Source organism: Fistularia commersonii, chromosome 2 (assembly GCF_037954325.1).
Source record: "Fistularia commersonii isolate RoL2024-O1a breed Wild chromosome 2, RoL_Fcom_v1.0, whole genome shotgun sequence".
Lineage (NCBI taxonomy): Eukaryota > Metazoa > Chordata > Actinopteri > Syngnathiformes > Fistulariidae > Fistularia > Fistularia commersonii.
Genome location: NC_141285.1, coordinates 24973127 through 24989974, shown reverse-complemented (window position 1 = coordinate 24989974; position 16848 = coordinate 24973127). Strand labels below are relative to the sequence as shown.

The 16848-nt window shown below is 46.1% G+C and overlaps 2 protein-coding genes across 3 annotated transcripts; one reads left to right on the top strand and one right to left on the bottom strand.

Annotated features, from left to right (window-relative positions):
* Positions 1-8309: 8309 nt before the first annotated feature.
* Positions 8310-9691, top strand: LOC147236845 (E3 SUMO-protein ligase EGR2-like). Its single transcript, XM_086162694.1, has one exon. It carries the CDS (start codon positions 8553-8555, stop codon positions 9333-9335), a length of 783 nt encoding a protein of 260 aa, XP_086018820.1. The 5' UTR covers positions 8310-8552; the 3' UTR covers positions 9336-9691.
* A 951-nt stretch (positions 9692-10642) lies between these two features.
* Positions 10643-14136, bottom strand: adob (2-aminoethanethiol (cysteamine) dioxygenase b). Of its 2 annotated transcripts, none has more exons than XM_086174767.1 (2): positions 14030-14136; positions 10643-12440 (listed from the first exon to the last, which is right to left on the bottom strand). In XM_086174767.1, exon 2 carries the CDS (start codon positions 12330-12332, stop codon positions 11577-11579), a length of 756 nt encoding a protein of 251 aa, XP_086030893.1. In that variant the 5' UTR covers positions 12333-12440; positions 14030-14136; the 3' UTR covers positions 10643-11576. The 2 variants fall into 2 exon arrangements, with proteins under 2 accessions (XP_086030893.1, XP_086030902.1); XM_086174776.1 differs by having other exon boundaries at positions 13934-14114.
* Positions 14137-16848: the final 2712 nt, after the last annotated feature.

Sequence of the window (16848 nt, the reverse complement as noted above, 5' to 3'; positions counted from 1 at the left end):
AGTAGATGCCCTGAGAGCCGCCGCGCCTCCACTGGGCGGAGCCATTGTTCCGCCCGCGTTTCCTGAAAGTTTATGCACATCATAAGGATAAATAGATAAGATAAGATCATCTTTATTTATCACCAAAGGGGAAATTCCTTTGTCACACCAGCGGAACAGTTACAATGTCAAAAAAAGAAAATACATATGAATACAAATACAAATGGAAAGGCAGAAGACAGGAGATAAGGAGATGGACAAAAAAAAAAAAAAAATCCATGAATAAATAGAAAGCAGACAACAACAACAACGTCAGGGATAGATAGATAGATAGATAGATAGATAGATAGATAGATAGATAGATAGATAGATAGATAGATAGATAGATAGATAGATAGATAGATAGATAGATAGATAGATAGATATACTTTCTGGATTCATGACAAATCAACTGAAATATTGCAAGCCTTTTATTATTTTAATATTGCTGATTATGGCTTACATCTTAAGAAAACTCAAAAATCCTATCTCAAAATATGAGAGCCTTTTTTTTAATTGCAATACAGAAGATAAAGAACTTTATCACAATATTCTAATTTTCTGAGACAGTCCTCTAGATAGATAGATAGATAGATAGATAGATAGATAGATAGATAGATAGATAGATAGATAGATAGATAGATAGATAGATAGATAGATAGATAGATAGATAGATAGATAGATAGATAGATAGATAGATAGATAGATAGAAATCAAAGCAGTGCATACCATTGGGTATGAAAGGCAAAAGTAGCCAGAAGGGAAGTTTCATGTTTTAACATCAAAGTTGGATTATTGAGACTTTGCAGGTTATTCTTTAGTGCTCAAGACATTATTGCCAAACATTGATACCAGGAGAGGAACTGTGGTTGCGTGAGTGGCACAGAAGGTCGTTTGAGTGGTGCAGGACATGTATGCTGCGAGACAGTGGTGAGGTGTGATGGAGGAGTTAAAGTTGGAGGTGGGAGTGCATCAGAGATCATCTTTAAGCCCCTTCTTGTTTGCAGTGATGACCTACAGGTGCGCGGACGAGGTCAGACAGGAATCCTTAGGGAGTGTGATGTTTGCAGATGACGTGATCTGGGAACAGGCGGAGGTATGCTGGAACCGGTGAGGGCTAGATGGAGGCAAGTGATTGGCTGTGGATTGGATGGAGGCAGGTGATTGGCTGGCTGTGGGATAGAAAAAGACCAAAGAACCACCCAGTAATGTATTTATTTAACAGAGTAGTCTGTGTACTGAAAATAAAATGATCTTGCATTGGAATACGCCTGATTCCTTTATCTCTGTGATGGTTTCCTTTCAGGCTTGTTTTATCTTCAAACGTGATATTGACTCATTGGAAATATACATTTACTGAAGCTTATTTTAAATGGTAAAGAGAACCGTCTCTATCCTGTCATTTTAACCCCAGGTGTGCAAAATGTGAATTTATTAGAAGGTCCATGTTTGGTAACCATGGTAACAACCACGTGACAGGAGAGAGGCAATTAGTCCTGAAGTCTAGAATTGGTTAACGGGAGGGGATGAGTCTGTACTTCCCCTTTAAATATAAACAAACACCAGTGGAAATAACATTTATTGTGCATTAATACATCCTCTAAAACCAATATAGGGCGTGTCACAGTTTAAAGTAAAATTTTTCAAGATGAAGAAAATCCATTTCTCATGAACACAAAGACCATGAGGGGAAAATGAATTCTGATTCGCAATGACCCGGCAACAAATGATGAAAGCAAATAATAACACAGCACTTAAAAACAGAAAGAATAACACAATCTCATCACCAAACCGCCACTGTATATTCAAAATAAACATTAAGAATATAAATTCTTGAAGATAAAACGAGCCGGCGACACATGAGAAGTCAAAAAAATCAGATCGAGCGAAAACACATCTAAGCTTCTAAATCGGTGATTTAAAATCCACCAAAAACGATCACAACTTGGCAACAGTCGTCAGAATTCGCCGAACAATAAGATGTCCGTACGTCCACGCTTCTTGTATGCTTCGGCTCTTTTTTTTTTTTTTTTTTAAGTGAGCAGCAATCCATCTGCTGAGGACCGTCCGCCCACTCGGCCTCCGAGGAGGTGGAGGGGGGTTGCCCTTTTAACACACACACACACACACACACACACACACACACACACACACACAAAGGGCCGACATTTAAGCGAAACCTACGTCTTGTTTTTCTATCATGCATTACTTATTTGTTAGTTCGCCATATAACTGATGAGTAATAACTTGGGATTATTTTTGAATAACACACAAGTTTTGACAAATGATTGAATTACCGTTGGGTTATAACTATTAGTACTTAAACCGTAATACATGTCAGTGATTATTTCGTACACTGGTAGCGCTGTAGCGGAGTATTTGGGTTATCAACTCAGCATTTAAAAACTCATACTCGTCTAATACTGTGTCTGTGACTACTGGGAGTAATCGTGTGGTATTTTCGCACGTAGCATGGCTTATTCACGTAGTATTTGTAGTACTGCATGGCGAGTATTAATATAAAAATGCTTGGATGACTGCTGTGTACCGAGGTGGTACTATGGCAAAGACAAAGAGGCCTCACCACCGCCCCAGGAAAGGGGGCGTGGGGTTTTCAGTGCATTATGGGACGTGTAGGATCGTCACGTTTTGGTTGTTTTTTCTGTGATTAAAAATATTAATATCGCTGTTAAAGCTGTAAAGTTCTAACTTTTTAAACTTAATTTTTTTTTGATATTCATCATTTTTAGGAACAATATTCTAATTTGGCGCAGCGGCGAGAAGGTAAGTTCCCGCAAACATCCTACATCCTGAACAACATCCACCTGTCAGAACGAGTGTGTGTGTGTGTGTGTGTGTGTGTGTGTTCCTCCTCGGTTCCGACCCAAACCCCTCCGGCCTCCACGTCCGGTTCGAAAAGGAGCTTCCCTCCGCTGTCCGGGTGAAAACCCTTTTCATTATCATGAGAATTTTAACAGCGAGGGTGGAAGCAAAGTGAGGTGGGAACAATCGTATTGTTTCTCACCCCCTACACACTCTCTCGCTCTCTCTCTTTCTCCCACTCACACTCTTTTTGTCAACCCACTCGGACCCCTGGCGGTGACCCCTACCGCAGGCCGGCAAGAAATCCGCCGGCGTCCCGCTCCCGGGCGCACAAACATCGGGCCGCGCTCGCTTCGGGAAGCATCTCCGACTCCGTTCAGTTTGAGCCGGGAGCTGGACGGAGGAGGACGAGGACCAGGAAGAGGAGGAAGAGGAGGAGGAAGAGGAGGAGGAAGAGGAGGAGGACTCCTCGCCGCCGCTGGTGGAAGTGAGTCGGGGCTTTTTTTAGGAAGAGTTTATGCAAGTGGATCCGGAGAAACTTGTCGTTGGCTTGAATCCGCGGGTGCTTTCTCTTGTTCTCGGAGGTTTGCTGATTTCCCCCTTCGCTTCGCCTCTTCTTCGGGAATCTGAGGTTATCTTATTTTATTTTGAATTATTCTAAGTAGCTCAGTGCGCTCACAACTTTTTTTTTTTCCTCCGTTTTCCAAAACAATGGATGATTGAGGTGTACACGATTTCAAACTTAATATATATATATATACATCCATACACAAACACACACACACATATATATGCATATGTATGCATATATGTATAATTTCTACAGATTAAAAGATTAAACTATGCTTTTTCAACGGCGGTACCATCAATTTGACTGCATTGGAAATATTCCTTGAGATTTTCAAGCAAAAGTACCTGAATTGATCATACATATATATGATTTATAGAGATATATAATATCTCCATATATAATTGATCATAAATATATATCTATATATTTATACATATATATACATATGTATAGACACATTTTTATGGTTATGTGAGGTTGTAGATTGGATTGCTTCATGCTTTTGCGTTTTTTTTTTAGCTATCATTGAATAATTTCATATGGTTTTATATATTTATGTGTGTGTGTGTATATATACATATAAATATATATATATATATATATACATTTTTATGGTTATGTATCACATCTAGTAAAGCCGTGTAGATGATATCGAGTGGAATGATGAGGTTGTAGACTGGATTGCTTCATGCTTTTGCATTATTTGTTCATTGAATAATTTCATCTGCAGATGAAATTTACTCTACCGATGAACATCTTATGTCATTTTAAAATCGGTGCCAATGTGTTTGACTGCATTGGCGATACTTTGGAAATATTACTTGAGATTTTCAAACAAAAGTACCTGTATTTCTCTAACACATGTATATTTTATGGTTATATATCACATCTGGTATAACCGTGCAGAGTATATGGGTGGACTGATGGGGTCATAGATGGGATCTCTTCATGCATTTGCATTATTTGTTTAAACAATCATAGAATAATTAAGCTTTTAAAACATTTTTTTAGATATTTCTATAAAAAACTTCTAGTGATTAACAACTTGTGTTGTTTTAAACGGAATACCGCTTTGACTGGACATTAAAAAATGTTCCTTGAGACTTTCTGACAAAATTAGCCATACTTTTCAAATATACGCATGTATTTTCAGGTTATTTATCACACATATAAGGAGACGTTGCATAAACTGATGCGCCAGTGGATGTGAGAGTCACATGCTTTTGCTTCAGGTCTTATTTGTTTAATCATCATATTAACCATATTAATTTGGTTTTTGTACACCCACACATGCATATATATATTCATTGTATTTACACACTGTGTGTAGTTAGTTTGACATTTAGCTTTATTATCCGTTGTTTCCATCATGATGAATTTGTATCCAATTGCTGACGTTTGGAAAATTTTATCCGATTTGGTTATTTATCGATCGATCGCTTGATCTGGCGCGGTTTAGTCGCAACTAAAGTTCACGGCTTGTAAAGGAAACCCATGGGAAAGGAAAAAATGTCAGATTTTATGGAAAAGGGGATTTTATTTAAGGTTTTTTGGCGTTTTGGAATGGCTCGATATTTAAACCCATCCCCCCCCCGCCCGTCGGCCCTCGCCAAAGCTAATTATCCCGGCGTGACTCGGGGCCGTCGGACGTCGGAGCCCCTGGAACCCACGGATTGTGTCCGAGCGGCGGCCATTGACGTGCCTGTCTATTATCCGACGCTCAGCAGTCAATACGTTTCCCATGAATATGCAATGGCCGCTGTTGACGGGCCGGATCCGGATCAGAGAACCACCCCCTAAAAAAAAACCCTGACTCATTAAACCATTAAACCGGGGGCGGAGGGAGGTCGGATCCGGTACGGGCTTTCAAACGATTCCTGCTTTTCTCACAGCCCGTGGCCATGTTTGTTAAAAATCCATGCAAATGTATGAGAATTTGCAAGAATTTGCAGGCAAATAAGAAGTGAAGTGATTAGCAAGCCTCACAAAGCTAAAAAAAACCTCTGTGCATTAATATCGCCTTTATAACATTTACCAACTGTGGTGTTTTGTTCTTGGTCTCATTTTAGAAATATTTATATTTCTCCGGGGAACAAACAATATCTATTGAAAAAGAAGCCTTTTGATTTTTGGTTTGCTTCTCGGCTGGTAGTTTTGGTTCCCCCTCCGGAGATGAGGAACGGTCCGAAAATGAAATAATCTGATTTCTGAGGCCACGATAAAGAAAGGCGTCGGTTTCGGAGGGGCGCTGGAGGGGTCATAGGTCGTCAAATTTCGCTGGCGCAGCGGATGACGGCGTCAAAAACCTCGGGGCTCGGCGGCGGCGGTTGGCTTTCTGGGGCCTTCGTTTCCAAAAAAAAAAAAAAAAAGGGAACGAGGGCCGGGCGTCGATTAAGGGTCCGAGACAAAGAATCTACATTAACAAAAAAAACAACAACACAGATGACAGATGATTAATCGGCATGGCGGGGTCTGCCGAGCGCACGGACCCCCGGCTGACACCCCGAGCCACCAAACACAAAACCAAAAACCCCCCTCCCTTGAGCCGCGCTGGCCCGGAGGAGCGTGGGCGAAGGGTGGAAGCAGGGCATCGTCCCCATGGAGCCCTGTGTGTGTGTGTGTGTGTGTGTGTGTGTGTGTGTGTGGGGATGGCGAGAAATTTCTGTTTGTCCGACACATTCAAACCCAGAAAGGGAGAAACCATGTGTGTGTGTGTGTGTGTGTGTGTGTGAGTTACATCTACGACAAAGAGTGAGAGAAAGTGTGTGTTTACATGCTTGTACGTGTGGGAGTTTTCAAAACGCAGTTCGTAAGTTTGTGTGTGTGTGTGTGTGTGTGTGTGTGTGTGTGAGCGACCAAACCCCCCATCTGTCACGGGGTGGGCGGCTCGCCACACAACGACAATACACACCAACATTTTTGTAACTGTGGGCGTTCAAAAGGCCGAGGGAGCCCCCCCCCCCCCCCCCGCTCCCTCGTCCAGCTCGGACCGCCAATTTGATCCGCCGGCGGTTCAGCGCCAGAACTCGACGTCGGAACCGGGATACTCCGAAGCATGAGATGCGAAATGAGATGCCGAAGCTCTGAATCGCCAGGTTCCTAAACCTCCTCCAACCAAACTCCATTCAAAAAACGGGGTATTTTAGAACGGCTCGCCTGATATTATTCTTACACAATCTACGGGGGCGCTGGAGCCTATACCACCTGTCATTGGCCGAGAATCGGGGATCACCCTGGACCAGCCAATCACAGCGCCGCATTGCGATACTGACGGGCATTCACCCTCTCATTCACACGTTTGGACAATTTAGGGTCTCCGATGAGCCTCCTGCATGTTTCGGGGACCGTGGGAGGAAACTGGAGAACCCGGAAGAACCCACGCATAGACGGGGAGAACATGAAAAGCCCCCTCACCCTTTGGGAATCCAACCGGCGACCTTCTTGCGCTAATTACCGCAACCCCTGCATCAGTTCAAACATTTAAATTTGATGTTGCCGCAAGATCCATTTTAAGTCCACTGAAGGAGAAAGGCTGTCAACAGCCACAGTGGAATCGCTGTGCTAAGCTAACTAGCAGGTGCAGGTGCGGTTGGTGTTGTTTTACAGAGATGGAGTCGCTCACGTTCATTTCAGTTCTTTACTAAAAATATATGACGGTTAGCATGAGCGTGGCAATTGAAGGAAATAGCCCCTGTAGCTAGTTGTTTTTTAGCTAGCACATGCTTATGGGCTCTGAAATCTGCCACAAAGGGTTTAAAAAAAAAACGTCCGTACCCAACAGAAGTCGTCAAGTCTTGCAGGCCAGCTCGTAGCTAGTTAGCAGTGCAAGGTTTAGCGATGGTGCTTCGTGCAGCTATCATGCTACCGCGGCTACCGTGCTACCATGCTTGTCGGATTCGCATGGCGGGAGGGGGTGTAATAGGGAGGAGGAGCCGGTAAATATCCGTGACCTCGGAGGGTCTTCTGACCCGGGGAATAAAAAGCCGATTGAACCCAGAGGCCAGATGTGAGTAGATGCTTTGTTCGCAGCGACAGCGGAGGAACTCGAAGCGAATCTTCCGGTGATCAGCGTCTATAAACATGTCAGCTCGTTCGCCGACGATGACGTAGTTTTCCTTTCACTTGCAAAGTGGATTTATTTTCGTCAAACAAACATGTAATTCATATATCTCCTCATCCGTACAGTTTAGGGGGTAGCAGCCAATCCAAATTGTCGATGGGGTGAGGGGCGGGGCTTAACCGGGATGGTCACCTGTCAATCAAAGAGCCTGTGGATGATTTCTTGGATTGAACTTTTTTGGACTGTGGGAGGAAGACGGCGGGAACCCATGAGGAAACGTGGAGAATCCGTGCAGGAACATGGAGAACCCACACACGAAGGCCACTGTAGCCGAAGCGGGAAGCTCCTCGCTGCGTTTGAAAGAATTCTTCATCTTCTTCTTCTTCTCTTTCTTCTTCCTCCACATTTTATGTGGGAGCGTCAACCCACGCCTCCATTTAACGGGCCAACAATGGCACGAGTCAGTCACGGAGGAACGACTGCTTGTGCGTAAGTCTCCGTGTATCCGGATACACCGGCGCCATTTATGGATAAAATGGATCAATAAATAGACAAATAAATACTGTACGTGCTCAAAGTGGGAGATGTGGGCATGAAATAAAATCTAACAAGTCCATATAAGGGGAATTGCGGTGGGACATCCGGGGATCCCCTATATAACAGCAACCGCGGCGGAGGTTGCAAGAGGAGGAGATGGAGATGGAAGCGGAGGCTCGGCGTCTTTATAAGATTCCGGCGAGGATGGAGTTCAGGGTAAAGAGGTTGGATTTGGGTGGAAGTCGTGTCCCCGCAGCTGGTGTTTTGATGTTGAAACGACAGGCACGTGACAGACGACGGCTGGACGACCCAGATGTTTCCGCCAGACCCTCTACCTTCTAACCATCTGTCTCTGCTCCACCCCCTCCAGGTGACCTTCCGCCGGAGGCTGGGGGCGCGTCAGTGCCGCGCCTTTACGCGCTGACTTTACGCCCGGCCCCCGTGGCGTTCGCCGGCGGCTTTACAGCGGCCGGGCCGTGGGCGCCAGGCCACGCCGCCGCTCCGGGTCCGGTGACCGGTTCCCCCGCGGGAGGGGCGGACGCAATGGCGCACGGCCAGCCGGACATCAGTCACATGTACCCGCCGCACCTGCATCCGGCGCCGTCGTACTCCTGCGGCGGGGACGCGTTCCAGGACCAGGCGGGGGGGTTCATGGCCACGTCCTACCACCACCACCACCACCCGCCGCCGCCGCCGCCGACATACACGTCCGCTCCCAGAGCCACAATGGACGCCACGCTGCATTCTGAGGCCTACGGAAGCCTGTACCCGCCGGCCTGCCAGCGGGACTTCCAGGCGGCGTTCCCGGAGCGGAAGTCCCTCCCGTATCCGCTGGAGCCGCTCCGAGTGCCGCCGCCTCTCACGCCCCTCAGCACCATCAGGAACTTTACGCTCAGCGCGCCGCCGCCGCCGCCGCCGCCTACCGCCGCCGCCGAGGGCCCGCTGAGCGCCGCCCTCTCCGGCCACCACGGCCTCCAGCTCAGGCCCATCCTGCGGCCCAGGAAGTATCCGAGCCGGCCCAGCAAGACCCCGGTGCATCAGCGGCCGTACCCCTGCCCGGCGGAGAGCTGCGACCGCCGCTTCTCCCGCTCGGACGAGCTGAGCCGCCACCTGCGCATCCACACCGGACACAAGCCCTTCCAGTGCCGCATCTGCATGCGCAGCTTCAGCCGCAGCGACCACCTCACCACGCACATCCGGACGCACACCGGCGAGAAGCCCTTCTCCTGCGACCAGTGCGGCAGGAAGTTCGCCCGCAGCGATGAGAGGCGGCGCCACATGAAAATCCACCTGCGGCAGAAGGAGAAGAAGTCCTCTGCCTCCTAGGAGGAGCGCGGACGGGGCGCCGATCCGTGCAGATCTTCCGGCTGAACCAAAATCCCCCAAATTCTGTTGTGAAGAGCCTGGATCTTCCCCTTCAAGATCTCCTCTCCATCCAGCTCCAGAGGGGAACCCCATCTAGGCCTCATTAAGGAATGTGAGGTGAGCGCCATGGTTCCTGGCGAGGTGCGTTTTTTGAGTTCTCAGGGATTCTGCTAACAAGACAAGTTTTTCGAGATCAGCGGAGGCGGAGGTGGAGGTGGCGAATTTGGATTTGCAGCTCCTTCCAGGACGTTCCTGAGGAGATCGTCGAGGAGGAACAGTTACACCATGTGTGATGGCGATTCTTACGGCACCCGTCCACACCAGCTCCTCCGCAAGAATCTCCTCCGAGGTCCATTATTAACAACTAGATTTGAATATTTGTCTGGAAAGGGTTAAAGGACGGTGGGTGTTTTTTTTGATTTGTTTTGAGTGAAATCTCTGAAAGAAACCGATTAAACCTCAGCTGTTTGCGGTGTTTTTATTATTTCAAATGTATTTTGCGATTCCTCGAGAGCGGGAGAGTGACGGGGGAAGGACGGGTTAGCGTGTGTTAGCTTCATGCAAAACAAAAGAGTTGCTTTGCCTCGTTTGGTCTTTTGCTGCCTCCTGCTGGACGGGGTGCAAACTGCACCACAACAGCTTGTTAGCATAAGTAATGTTGAATCTCATTAGCGAACAGCTTCGTTTCCACCTCCCGACTGCAGCCTGGAAACTCCAAAAAAGTGTTTTATTCATCCACCCTCTATCATGTTTCTCCTGCACTCATTCACTTAAGAAATACACTCTTCCACACTTAATATATAGACATCATCATTCTCTTGTTCATTGTAGACAAACAACCGTACACCCTCTCATTCACAAGAACTGAGGAGACATGTGACTCTCATGCACGCGTTGTATAGTAACGCAGCAATTCACTCATTCTTTCACATGTCATATAAATAAAACACGATGTAGGGTCTCCGGTGAACGTCCTGCATCAGGTGGACGAGGAGACCCAGCACAGAAAGGCCCCCTGTGGGGATCCAACCGTGGACCTTCTCGCTACGAGGCCGCCGCTGCCGCCACTCAAAAGAAAAAACTGGGTTTAGAATAAACAGAAAAAAATAAGGGAATGCTGAGAAAAGACCTTCAGCAACCGGGGATTTGGAGATCATGATCTGAGGTTATTTGACTCGACTGTTTCGGGGGGTAGAAACGCAGGGACGACAACGCCGATGCCGGTTGCTGCGCCGCGATGGGAGGAAGAAACGGAGCTGAGTCGTGGATCTCTACAAACAGCACATTTAATATCAACAGAAGAAGAAAAACGAAACAAAAAAAAAACCTTTTCATCGCCGACACGGTGGCCGATCCATACCGTGTTCGCTGGTAACAGCAGCGTGAGCTTCCACAGACGCACACTGAGCCGCCATTGTCCCCCCACCAGTGGGTTTTTCCTTTTCTCACCACCCACTTTTGTCTCCCGTCTCAGGCCTCACCGGCGTTCAGCAGTTCAGGTTCGTGAACCTCCAATCAGGAAGCGTGCCTTTTCTTATTCTATTCTCCGACTCAATTTATTAATCTACAATTGGAAAAATATTCACGCGGAGGAAAGAAGTGCGTAAACTAAAGAAGAGCAAATCATGTTTTCTTTCTATTTCCTGATTTTTCATTTTCTATTTGAACACGTCTTTCTGTCGCAAAGTGCTATTTCTCCATTCATTCATTTATTTCCCTTCCTCTGCTTTCCAGACGCAATTCCAGAGTTCCACACTGTCGCCGAGCAAGACTCGAAATCAAAACAGCGTTTTTTTCTTGTTGATATTTGGCAATAAACGCCGCCTGGAGGAGCCGAGACCTCTGACCCCCGGCTGGTTCTGCTCTTTGTCAACCAAAGCGTCCCCCCTGCGACGGGGTGGCGGTTTGGCGTGGGGTAGAAGTCTGACCCCCCAGGTGCAGATCCAGGTGTCCCGAGGCACAACGGAAATCCGCAGAACCGTGACAATGTGATTTCCCCGGGCGTACCTTACAGAAAATATCCCCAGAAGCAGAAAAGCTGGGGTGGGCGGGGTCTGGATTATTCTTCACTTTTAGAGCGACAGCGGGTCGGCGGTCTTGCAAAGTCATGATGGAAGTCGGCTGGGGGGTCGTTTGGCGCCAATATTGGGGAGGGGGAGGAGAAAAGATAAACACAAACTCAAAGTGCAGGAGGCCCCGGCCTCAGAGGCTGACCTCCGGCCCCAGGTAGGGCTCCCCTCCGCACCAGAAGTCCGCAGGCTGGGAGATCTCCATCAGCCACACCTCCTGCTGCTGCTCCGGCTCCGCGGGGCCCCTCCGCTCGGCCCCCGGCAGGACCCGGTAGTAGTGGCAGTCCCGGCCGTCGTCCGGGTCGTACGGCGGGGCGAGAATGTCCATGAAGGCCGTGGGGCCGTCCACCGCGTCGATCTGGTGCAGGTTGTCCCGGCAGGGCGACAGGACGCACGGCCCGCTGTCCTCCGTGTACTCGGCGATGGAGCGCAGCACGAAGCGGCGCACGGCGCCCCGCGGCGCCGGTACCGTCGGTCCCGGAGGCGGCGCGCCGGCGGCCGGCGGCCTTTCCAAGCGGTCGAAGCAGCTGATCCTGACCTTGCCGTACAGGACTTTAAGCACGCCGTGCATGCCCGGGTGGTCGTGCAGGGGGATGGAAGCGCCGCTCTTCAGCAGGAACACGCCCATGCTGAAGTGGTCCGTCTCGCAGATGTGCATGTAGGTGACCGGCGGCGGCGGCGGCGCGGCGCCCGGCGCGGGGAGGCCGGCGTCGGCTCGCCGCGGCACCAGGTTCAGATCCGCGGCTCGTACTTCCGTCATCAAGCCCTTCAGCTTGCCGTGGTTCTCCGCGAACGCCTTGCCGGCGCCCTCCGGGTTGCGGAAGGTGAGCAGGGCCTGGCGGGCGATCCTCTGGACGATAGAGGTCATGGTGCCGTCGAGCGGCAGCATACCGACGGCGACGAACGGCTGCGGCCGCCGCGCCGGGGGATCTTCTGCTGACGCCGAAGATCCGACTCCCACGAAGATCACTCACTCCCGTGGCCGCGACGCCAACCGCTGTCAACAACGTCACGACAGTGAAATCACGAGGATTATGCAACTTTTAAACTGGGTTTTCAATAAAAATGCTAGAACGCTACAGACAACAGCAGCCCTGCACTGTTTTTCCCCTCCACCCTTGACTGCTTTAACAGAAGCAACAACTGCTATTATTGTTATTATTATTATTATCAGACTTTTTAATTCCTCTCCCTTCAGCCGCAGGGAATCTCAAAATCTTTGTACTCAAGACCTTAAGACACTTTCTCGCCTTGACTTGTTACTTAGACACCTTATAGTTTTATTTGCATTTCTTATCAGCCCCTTTTTTATACTGTTTATACAATTTCCTACTATTATTTATTATTGTTATGTTTTACTTGAAACTCTGGCACAACAATTTCCTTCGCGATAAATTTAGTTATTCTTATTCTTATTCTTATTACTATTAAAGAATAATCACTACCAATAAATCACCACTAATAAAACGGAACTATAGCATTATGGGATATTTAAACAGGGCTTTACATGAAACAACTGTCAATAAAAAAAAACCTCATTGATCCCCAAAGGGAAAATTCCTTTGTCACAGCGGCGTAACAGTAATAATGTCAAAAAATAAAAAAGTAAAATCAATATGAATACGAATATAAGGAGAGACAGAAGACAGCAAGATATCCACGAATAAACAGACAGCAGGTTAAGTTTATCTTAGCTCATAAAAAATGCTAGTAGGCCGAAAAACAACAAATGCTGTCAATATTATTACCATTAGAAAATATTTGATACCACTAAATCACCACTATAATAAAACCAAGCTATAGCATTATGGGATATTTAAACAGGGCTTTACATGAAACAACTGTCAATAAAAAAAAAAACCTTATTGATCCCCAAAGGAAAAACTCCTTTGTCACAGCAGCGTAACAGTAATAATGTCAAAAAATAAAAAAATAAAATCAATATGAATACAAATATAAGGAGAGACAGAAGACAGCAAGATATCCACGAATAAACAGACGGCGGGTTAAGTTTATCTAAGCTCATAAAAAATGCTAGTAGGCTGAAAAACAACAAATGCTGTCAATATTATTACCACAAGAACTACCAATAAATCACAATCATAATAAAATCCTGCTGATAATTATAGCGTTATGCTATATTTAAACAGGCTCTTACACTCAAACCATTTTTCAGGACATGAGTTCACTACAAAACACCTATTATTGGTATTATTTTCACAAAAAAAAACCATCCTGCAGATAACATTACACTGCATTCAAACCTTCAAAAAAATGCTAGTGCAATACAAAACGTTCTAAGTAGCCAATTAATAACATTATCAACAACATGTATCAGCATTGCATGATTAATTGCCACAGACCTAACCAAAATATAGCCAAATATAACAATTATAACGGCGTATAACCATATAAATATGTTTACGGTCAAACCGCAGCGCATTCGGTGCCACGAAAAGACAACAGAGTGAGACGTTACTCCCTCTTTACCTGGAGCGGTGCTCTTGCCGCTCGTCACACACTCATTAGTCCGTGGGATTTACTTACGAAAACATAAAAAGTTACCAAAGGAACACGAAAACTCACGAGAAAGTCGTAAAATCCGTGCCCAACAGTTTTTGTATTTGTTTTGTTTCGGTCCCCGGACGTCGGTACCCCATTTTTGAATAACTGTGAAACACGTCCGCAGCGAGGGGGATCAACGGTTCAGCCCTCCTTGGTGCAGTCTGGGATATGTAGTCCTTTAGTAAACGCAACTTCAATGTCCACCGTAAAGAAACACCTTTTCTGGTCAAAAACAACTCATTTTTATTTTTGTTGTATTTCAACAACCCTCTGTGTGAACAACAATACACTAGCGAGAGGTTATACGTGATATCGCGATAATAAAATTTCACACTGTACTACATTTCCCATAATGCAACGGGGTGTTTACATTCGAACGAGCTTTGCCCTCCAGTCATTCGAGTTCAACCGCTGAACGCGTAACGAAGCCAACTGAAGATTATAGTGATTACTTTGTGTTTAAAATAAAAATAAAAATAAAAATAAAAGTATAAAAACGATCCCTGGCCTGTTCATCTATAGCTCCTATGTGACGATGAGATGCTGTGTGATAATTATTGCACCACCACTGGTCTGTTGTATTGTCCATATTCATATCTATAATCATGTTTATAATAATGCCATCTGAGTCAGATGGCATTATAAACATGATTATTGGCATTATTATTAATATGAAACATGATTATGGAAGCAGCGCAGATGCACGGTCAGACGGTATGACTGTGCATCTGTGCTGCTTCAATTATCTCCCTACTTTGCCCATTCACATTTCATGTCCGAACTCTGTTGTCTTTCTTATCCTTGTTGGTCCCAGCCTGCTCGCATCCTATCTATTTTCTTTATTTATTTTATTCCTGTCATCGCAACTGTCACTCTATTTATTTTGTCGTTTAGTTCTGGTTGTCTATTTTTCACCCTTACTGTTCCTTTATGTTGTCCATTCTTATCCCTGATGTTGTTTTTTTGTTTTTCTCCCTGCTGTCTATTTATATGTCTTTGCTATCTTCTGTCTTCTAACTTTCTCTCTATTTATATTTGTATTCATATTCATTTTTGACATTATAACTGCTAAGCTGTTGTGACAAAGGAATTTCCCTTATGGGGATCAATAAAGTTTATCTTATCCAAATGCACTGTGGATAGCAAAGTAGGACTTTCACTTTACAGGGAAACATGTTTGTACACTGTGCATGTGACAATAAACGCTTTGAATCTTGAATATGAGACATGTGATATACATTAGTGATCCCATGCTTGGGAAATTGCTTTGCAGAAGCAAGACATACAAGGACAAGACAAGCTAAAAATACACATTAAAAAAAAACAAAAAAAAACAAACGCTGCTGAAGTGTAAAAGTATAATCTAAAAAAAGTCTCTCCATATTGACCAATATACAGGAATAAATAATGAGCAAAGTGGCAATGTAAAGTAGCGCAATAACTGATTAGAGTGAGTTATTGTATAGGGATATGAAATATCAGTCAAATAATAAAAGATTGGATTTGGGTGTTTTGGGAGGAAATAACGTATTGTTGAATGGAAATAAAATACATCCCACCACGTTTCATCAACTTGCTTGATCTTGTTCAGTTATGTGTCTCAATTGTAGTGTCAAATGACCAAATGCTACACGAGTGTCCAGCTCAGGCAAAGGTGCAGCCGGGCTTATCGGGATGGACCTGTTTTCGGACAGAACCGGATCTAGAACCATCTCAGTGCTTCATGATTTTGTTATTCATCATATGGGATTCAGGGGAATTCATGTGGTGGGTAGTCTAAACCCCCAATGTGCAGCGGACGAAGCAGGTCCATCCCTCTGGGTCTGATCAGGAGTGGCTGGGAAGCTTGATGACTACCCTTAACCATCAGGCGTCGTTTTTGACGTGAAATCACGTAATCGGCGCTGCCTTGTTTTTTCCTCGTCTGAGAAAGCTACATCGATCATTGCGAGGTGCCGAAGTCGGCAAGGAACGGCTGGTTTGAACGCCCTGATTTATAAATGGACTCAATCATTGCACGAGGGCTCTTGCAGGCAAGCAAGCTTCAGATTCAGTCGGTTAATACCCTTGCAAACATGTCGCCATCTTTGCTCGGTTCTTAGGGCTCCTCTATGGTCGGAAAATAGACGAGATAATTTGAAAACAGATTCACGTTAGCGCGGGAGCTAATATCAACTCAACACCACTGTAAGGAATCAACAGCCAGGACTTCTCCAGGTATATGCACTGACGCTAGCGACAGTAGCGGCATGCTCTACTGGTCAAACAGCATAACAGAACCACTTCCATATTTCGTAAATCAAAATGTTTGGTTTGAATGGCCCGTGGGTTTGCAGAAAAACCTACAAGAGGGACAAAGGGACACAACAGTACATAGAGATGTCCGCCTACGAGTTCACGCGCTGTCGCCGTTGTTTGCTAGGAAATTGGCAGCGAAGACAAGCACAGAATATGTCACCCGCTCCAACCCCTCCTCACTTCCCCTCGGCTCTGCTTTATATCCGCCCACTATCCGTGTGACAGAGCGGCATTATCCCCCCCGGCGGTCAGCCCGCCGAGGAACGCCACGACTCTGCAGAAGCAGCATGTTGTGTTTATTAGTAGGGAGCGGAGGCCATCTGAAAATAACTGCCGTGTTTTAGTGCTGGCTCTGTTTTTAGCTGCGGTGGAGGGGCCAGGCTGTGGAAGCCCCTGCGTGGGTCCTCCTCCAAATCAAATAAACAGCGGGGGAATTATGATGTCGCAACACACACAAACACAAGGCCTTGTATATTTATAACACAACAGTAAACAGCACGAGCTCCGAGCGCTTTTAGGTGAAGACGTCAAATAGTTTTTCC

Excerpts from the sequence above, each read along its gene's own strand:
- LOC147236845 (XM_086162694.1), top strand. The coding sequence starts at position 8,553 with ATGGCGCACGGCCAGCCGGACATCAGTCACATGTACCCGCCGCACCTG.
- adob (XM_086174767.1), bottom strand. The coding sequence starts at position 12,332 with ATGCTGCCGCTCGACGGCACCATGACCTCTATCGTCCAGAGGATCGCC.